General features: G+C 63.1%; 2 protein-coding genes across 2 annotated transcripts; both read right to left on the reverse strand.

Moving 5' to 3' along the window:
• Window positions 1–1,479, reverse strand: LBRM_31_1130 (putative sodium stibogluconate resistance protein; the record flags this gene model as incomplete). The annotated part of the gene is made up of 1 exon (XM_001567060.1): window positions 1–1,479. A coding segment is annotated over one exon (1,479 nt), but the record flags the coding sequence as incomplete, so codon positions are not given.
• Window positions 1,480–6,559: 5,080 nt separating this feature from the next.
• On the reverse strand, window positions 6,560–7,075 carry LBRM_31_1140 (putative sodium stibogluconate resistance protein; the record flags this gene model as incomplete). Its single annotated transcript, XM_001567061.2, has 1 exon — window positions 6,560–7,075. The coding sequence occupies one exon, from the start codon at window positions 7,073–7,075 to the stop codon at window positions 6,560–6,562; it is 516 nt and encodes a 171-aa protein (XP_001567111.2).
• Window positions 7,076–7,280: the final 205 nt, after the last annotated feature.

A 7,280-nucleotide genomic window follows, 5' to 3' on the forward strand; every position in this document is an offset into this window, starting at 1 on the left:
AAGGGGCGCCCCCCCCCTCTTTTGGCAGGGGAATCCCCCTCCTCTCCCAGGGGAATTGGGGGCGCCAAAGGTTTTTCCCGGCAAAAAGCCCGGCAGGAATTTCCGCAGCATTTCCAGATGCACCCCGGCACGATTCCCAGTCCAGTTTGAAGTTCCCCCCGTGTAATGGTAGGTCAGGCGCTGCGCAGGAGAGCGCAGCTGCGCTTGCGCGGTGCGGCTCACAGTCTCCTGAACGCTCAGACGAATACTGCGAAGCAGGATCAGCGGAATCAGCGCCGACTGCGTAGGTGTCCACGGGCAGCCAGAGGCATACAGGTGGCGGTGCTGATCGCTGCCAAGGGAGAGAATGTTCCGGCTGCCCGCGTGGGAGCTGGCCCCCATCGAGCTGTGAAAATCCCGGTCGCCACTCAACGGCCTCGGCACGTTTTCCATGATCAGATGACTCAGGTACTCGTGCGGGTAGTCGTTCGCAAGGTCCAACACCATCCGATTCGCCACGTCCAGGTGCTCCACAATGTTTGCATAGACACGATTTATCTTCCTCTGCTCAGTCAGGCCACTATAGCTCCGCAGCAGCAGGCTACAGTAGTTCACAAGGAAGGAGAGGCAATAGTAGCGGCAGTTTGCCTCCAGCAGCCCAAGAGTGAAAAACAGCGACGCCGTGCGATCCATCGTGCGCCACTTCTGCCCTCGTCGATCGGAGCTTTGCGGGTCAGAGCTGAAGTCCGTGTAGTGCTCCGAGCCTAACTTCAGGTTGCGCCGCTTCTCGTAGTCGATGAAGCCACCGCCGTCGCCAAGATTGGCCTCCTTCCACAGCGCCAGGCAGTGCAGCAGAATCTGGGTGTGGCTGATGGTGAAGAGGCAGTAGCGCGCGGCCAGCCCGGTGACCTTCTCCACATACGCTGTGGAGGGGATGAGCTGCAGGTACGTGTGACCAATGTCAGCCAGCAGGCGGTAGTAGTCCATGACGTGAAACAGGTCGCCGTCAAGCGGCAGGTAGATGTCAGCCACCTTGGTGCCGTGCGTCGGCTGTGCGTCGCTTGCCATCGCGTCCGCCAGCTCCGCAGCGTCGCCGTCATCGCCGCTGCCTGGCAGCCCGCCCTGCCCATTCTCGGCCCGGATGTTCTCACCGCCGGCAAGGTCGTCTGCCCTGTCCATCCCACCACCAAACGCGCTCGGCGGCTGTGCCTCACCCCACGGATTCAGCAGCCCGCCAACGCCCGGATCGGTGTCGACCTTCTCCGCGTCCCCCCTCGACGGTGACGTCCCGCCGCCTTCGGGGCACGCGCTGCGTTCCTTCTGCAGCACCGCATTTGTGAAGCTGTCCCAGAAGTGCCGCCCGGGGTGCCGTGTCAGCGCCTGGTCAAAGTACACCTCCGACAGAGTGAAGCGGCCTTCTCGCGCGGCCTGGACGCCGCGGTAGAACACCTCCGGGTGCCCTTCGCCCTCCTTGGGCACCGACGACGGCTTACTGCCCATTCCAGAGTGGACGCGCTCGGCAAGGCGGCAGACGAGAGCAAGGGCGCAAGGCTGCGCGGAGGGACGTGGTCGGCGATGACACTCGTGAGCGGCGCAGCTGGGGGAAGAGAGGGTGGTGAGCGGCACACGGCGCGCGAGGAGGGCTCGTGGGAGCAAACAGAAAAACGAGAGGCAAATGCACACTGCCGTTTAAGCAGCTCTGGGCAGAAGAGGACGGGGACGAGAGCACAGTAAGGGGCGCGCGAGAGGTGGATGGAGACATGCAGCACATGGGCCGCGGAGAAAGGAGGGCAGGAGAGGCCGCCGCCACAGCAGCGCAGCATACAACGCTGCGGTCCTGGTGCTCCGCGTGCGGGTTGTGGATGCCTGTCGGCCACGCCACCCACAGATATTCACGGGTCCTGCAGGCTCCTCAGCGCGGCCACCCTCGAGGAAGTCGGGGCGCTGGTTGGGCTTTGTCACACGCGCAAGGGAAAAAAGGAGGGGGTGCGGCGGCACAGCCGGATTGCCGCAGACGCTCCCTCTCCTCCGCCCACGACATCAACGACAACGCCCAGCCGCTGAGAGCCGCCTCTTGGATGTGCGCGACCGGTGGGGAGACCGTGTGAGGCTGAGCAGGCACAGCACAGAGGGCAGGGGGACACATTGCGATGTCATCACACGACAGAAAGAGAGAGCGAGCGCGGGTGTCTCTCCTCGGTGGGAGCAGCAATCGGCGCACGGTCAATACAGCAGCGCGACGCCCCTCCCTCCGCCCTGCCGCGCCCTCTGCCGTGCCACCTGTTGCGCCCATGCGCTCGATACGGTGCGGGGCGGCGCGACAGCACGGCTCCGACGCTGAGGTACCTACACCCATCGTGCCCGTGCGCGAGCCCACTCGCCACGCCCACTGACACCTGAAAGACCGCTACGCAGGCAGCGCCAAGCGCCGCTAGGGGAAGGAGGGCCGGAGGGAGGCAGGCGCAAAGACCAGGGACGACACGTGCAGGAGAGCGCGAAAGCACATGCAGAGGGGGCGCGGCAGCAGCACGCAAAACGCGCACGGACAGAGGGGACAGCGCTATGCGAGGCACAGGAAGCCGCTGAGGCACAGGCAGAGCCGCGTCTGCCGAGGCGGGGCGGGCCGTCGGATGAGCAAGCGAAGGAGGAGAGCAAAAGGGGCTCGCGCACTTCTCCCCGCCTCGCCCGCTGTCACGCGCAGGATGGCCGCGAAAGCGCGGCGAGAAGAAAGAGAGCCGGAGGGGAGAAGCCAGCAAGGCAACGCGGCGGGCGCGTGCGCGAGTCGCCAGGCCGAGCACGGCTTCCACTGGTGACACAAGAGAGAGCTGCCATCGGCGGGTGTGTGCATCACGGCTAGGAGGCGCGCGGGAAGCAAGCAGAGAAAAGCGGAGGTCAGTGCCTGCTCGAAGAAGAAAGCGGCGCGAGGGCCACTTCCCGCGAGCAACCCTCACAGGCCCTGCCCGGGTGCGTTGCGTGGCACCAGCAGTGCCGTCGACTCCGGACCGTTGCAGCGCCTCCGCCGTGCTCCCCCCCCCCCCCAGTGCACTAATCCGGCGTTGGGTTTCCCGCTGCTCTGTCGTTCTCTGAAGCCTCGCAGATGTCCTCATCACGCTGGAGTCCGCTTTCCATCAGGTCCGCATGGGCACGCTTGCATGGAAACACGGGCTGCAGGCTTCCTCACGCCCCGACAGGCAAGGCGTATCTGTTGAACGGCCGTAACGCCCCTGCAGAAGAGGTCCCGGTAGCCCAGCCCCCCCCTCGGAAGCTCCTGAGCTCCCACCGCCCACCATGAGGATAGGCTCACCCTACCACTGCCGTTCTCCTCCGATTGACGCCAGCTCGAGAGCTGCAAGGAGCACGAAGTGGAAAGAAAGATGGAACAGGTCTGCGTTAAAGCAGCAGCGGTGGCGCTGCCTGGTGCCCACGTGTCATGTAGGGATTATTAAGTGCGCGGGAGGAAGCGAGTGTGTGTGTGTGTGTGTCAGCGAGACGGTAACTCGGAGCAGAGAGGGGGGCGAAAGTGAAACCACGGGACGCGCACAGGAGCAGCAAAAAGCAGCGGAGACAAGCGCCGCCTCGCCAAAGACCACGGTGGAGGCGAGCACCTTTCGTCCGAGCTCCTGGCCCCTCGCTGTACAAGACACATCCGCAGCTTCCATCCCTTGGCCTCACAATTGCAGCGCAGGCAATCGCAGAACACCTGGCACGGGAGAAACCAAATCCTCCTCGCCTCTGGTTCGAAGGCACGGTCCACCTCGCCGTGTCCTCGCTCAGCGACAGCTGTCGGCGTTGACGCAGCCGTTAGCAGACCCGCCTGCAGAGCGTGCTCAGCCTGCGCCACCGCCTTTACGATCCGCCGTGGCCCAGCCAGCCCTAGAACAGGAATGGGGGCGCACAGCTGTGAGGACCACCACTCGTGTTTCGTTGTCGTTGCGTTTTAGTCCGCAGGTATGCCGCTGCTGGCCACAAAAGGGAAAAAAAAACATGGCGCCCGTCGCCTGCACCGATCACCACAGTGCCACTCGCATCGACCCCTCGCACTGCTGCCTGGAGTGGCTTTGGAGAAGCAGAGCGTAGAGGCTGCATTGGGCTTCGCGCACGCGCTCCGCACGGGCGGCCGCGGAGGGAAAGGCACGGTTCTATCGGCGGGCGCGGGGAAAACGAGCTGCTCAGACCAGGAGAGCGCGCAAGCAAAAGAAGGTTGTCGGAAGGGTCGCAGGCAGCGAAGAAAAAAGGAAAGCAAACGAGGGGCACTGAAGGTAGTCACAGTGAGCTGCGGCTCTTCCGCATACCGGGGGGAGGAATGGGGGACCCGCACAGCCAGGGGCCCTGAGGGTGTCCTTGGAGTGCACGTGACATGGTTGCTTTCCGCCCACCCTCCTTCTGCCGTCGCACATTCCTAGCCAGGCTTGCTTTGTCTCAGCTTCTTCGCCCACGACTCCACGCTCCATTGCGTCGACCCGGTGGGCGGAGGGAGAGGGGCGAGCAGGAAGGGAAAGGCCAGCCCTGCACACACCCCAGGAGAGACGCGCCGCCGCGCCTTCGCCCAACAAGAGCAAAATTAAGGTGACAAGACACGAGAAGAAATCTCGGCGAGCGAGGAAAATGAGAACCATGGGATCAGGGGAGGGAATAGAAGTCAGCCTGCACGCATGCCAGAAAAGGAGCCAGGAGAGGGGGGTAGCGCCATGAGGCACATGCTGGCGCAATAAAAAGCCCTCGGCACATGAAAAACGAAGCGAGCAGTCCTCGAAGTGGAGAAGAGAGAGGCGCAGAGCTACCGCCCAAAGACCAGCGCGCTCCGCACTCGAGCCTCCCCCCGGGCACACCAGCCACCACAAGGAAAAGTGCGCACTGACAGCAAATCAAGCCTGCGCTCCGTCGTGGAGGGTGAATGCCACAGAAGTTAGGCGAGAGAAACAGCGCACGGGGCGTGGCAAGACACGCCCTTTCTATCCAGTTACATCGATTGGCGCAGAGGAGCAAACCCAGCTCCTGCAGCACCGCATGTGCACAGGCACACGAGCACTTCATAACATCGCGGTATAGAATATACAACATCTTTCCCACCCGCCCCCACGCGCATGCGGCTCCGCCCAGGCCGTCGGGGCCGGTGGACTGAAGGGAAAGATGCCGCGTGCCCTGCACACATCCACGGTGGCGCCGATCCGCATGCATGTCTTCGAGCCGTTCGTGCCAAACACTCGTGCTCCCTTGGCCCCCCGATGCCCTCTGCCTGAATGTGGTGCGCCACGCCAGCCATCGCCGGCAGCACGCACGCAGCACCCTTATTTCAGCAGAATTGGGCATGCGTCAGGGGGCCCTCTCCGTGCCCTTGCGGTTACAGGAAAGGATGCGCCAGGGCCTGTTAAAGCGTCAGCACGATGCGTAGTGGGTGGCTTCGAACGTCGGCATGACCTCGATGCGCACCGCTGCAGCGCAAGTCCATCTCACACAAACAGCCCGCAGCCACGCTAGAAGGAAGGCGGCCACCGCTCGGCCTCCAAAGGAATGGGAGGTGCACCCTGATCCTGCCACAAGGCGGCCGTCATCAGAGGCAGATGAGGGGGGAGCACAGGACGAGACAGCCCCTTTGCTCGTAGCTGTCGCGGTGCCTGCATGGCGAAGAGCACGGTGCTGCCTGCGGCAAAGACCCCTCTTGTCCGGCCACTCGAGATGGGCAAGTCCGACGCACGTTGGGAAAGGGAAAAAAGCTGAAAGGCAGTCAAAGGAGACAAAAGGAGGGTGGGGTGGCACGAGGCGATAACGGGGGAGTCCGCTCCCTCGTTTTTCCTCCCACTCGGTGGGAGCGCAACAAAAGGCGGCGGTATTATCGGTCGAAAAAAGAGAGACGAGCCGCCACCGCCGCTACGGCAGTCGCACGGCTCGTGCACCGTAGGGATGCCAGCCGAAGCCAGGCGTCGGCACGGCAGAGACAGGGGCGAAGAGAAGCAGCGGGGCAGAAGCTGGCGCAGTGAGCGACCTGAAGATCTACACATATGTGCAAAGGCCAGAGTAAAAATGAAGGGAAATGGGGATGCCACGAAGCAGAGGGCCCCGCCCAGCCTCGGTGACGCTAAAACGGCCCAACACATTATGAGCATAGGTCGAGCATGTATAAAGGCATAGGCCAGAAGCCATTCCTTCGCTCCAAGCGCACACAGCCACCGCCCACCCTCCCCCCGCGCACAGCCTGCGGCGCGAAGGGCTCCAGTGCAGACGAGCAGACACAGGTTGTCAGAGGGGGGTGGCGGCAGCGAGAAGCAAGAGCGGAAGAAAGCAGCGGCCCACCGTTCGCATCGGGCAGCGTGGCGGTGCACCTCATGCAACGCGCACCCACAAACAAAGAAAATATATAATGCAACGAGGGCGAGGGAAAGGCCGGAAAGAAATGCGCAAAGCCGCCTAAACAGCGCGCGAAGAACACGCGTCGTCCCTAGACGCATCGCAGAGGTGCCGTGCACACAACCGCGAGGAGAGCCGGGAAACAACGCTGTCGGTAAAGGAAAGGAGAGCAGGTGTATGTAGCTGGCGCACATGACAGGGAGGAGGAGGAGGAAGGCAGCGGACGCCCTTCCCCTTACTCTTCCAAGTGCTTGCGTAAAATAGATGACATTAAGTTCCACTCGCTCGACTCGGGGCCGTAGAGTCCCGTTCCCAGCGCCCGCAGAGGTAAAATAGACTCACTATTTTCCGCCTCCCCTGACATCTTCTGTAGCACACACACAAAGAAACACGTGGGAAGGACAAGGACGCATGCCTCCTCCAAGCAGAGGGCGACGCACGTGCGCTCGTCGCTGAGGTTGAGGTCTGTGTTGATGTTCCGCCGCTTCATGATGAGCTTCTCTTCACACTTCTTTATACGCGCCTCCCGCTTCGCCGCAGCAGCACTGCCCTCCGGTACCCTGGAGTTGTGGCGGGAGCCGCGTGCTGCGTCATTGCCGTGCCCCGGCACCGGCACAGCAGCACTGCCGTCCCGCAAGCGGCCCTCCGCCCCTCCTATCGGCAGGTGGAACTCCTCCTGCTCTGCCATGGTGATGTGGTGCGCCAAAGTGCTCTTCCCAGGCACAAAGCCAGGCAGCGACTTCCGCAGCATGTACAGATTGCACCCAGGCACGATCACAAGTCCAGTGTCGAAGTTCCACCCCGTGTAGTGGTAGGTCAGGCGCTGCGCAGGAGAGCGCAGCTGCGCTTGCGCGGTGCGGCTCACAGTCTCCTGAACGCTCAGACGAATACTGCGAAGCAGGATCAGCGGAATCAGCGCCGACTGCGTAGGGTCCACGGCGCCGAGCAGTNNNNTT

The sequence above is a fragment of the Leishmania braziliensis genome, chromosome 31 (genome assembly GCF_000002845.2).
Source record: "Leishmania braziliensis MHOM/BR/75/M2904 complete genome, chromosome 31".
Lineage (NCBI taxonomy): Eukaryota > Euglenozoa > Kinetoplastea > Trypanosomatida > Trypanosomatidae > Leishmania > Leishmania braziliensis.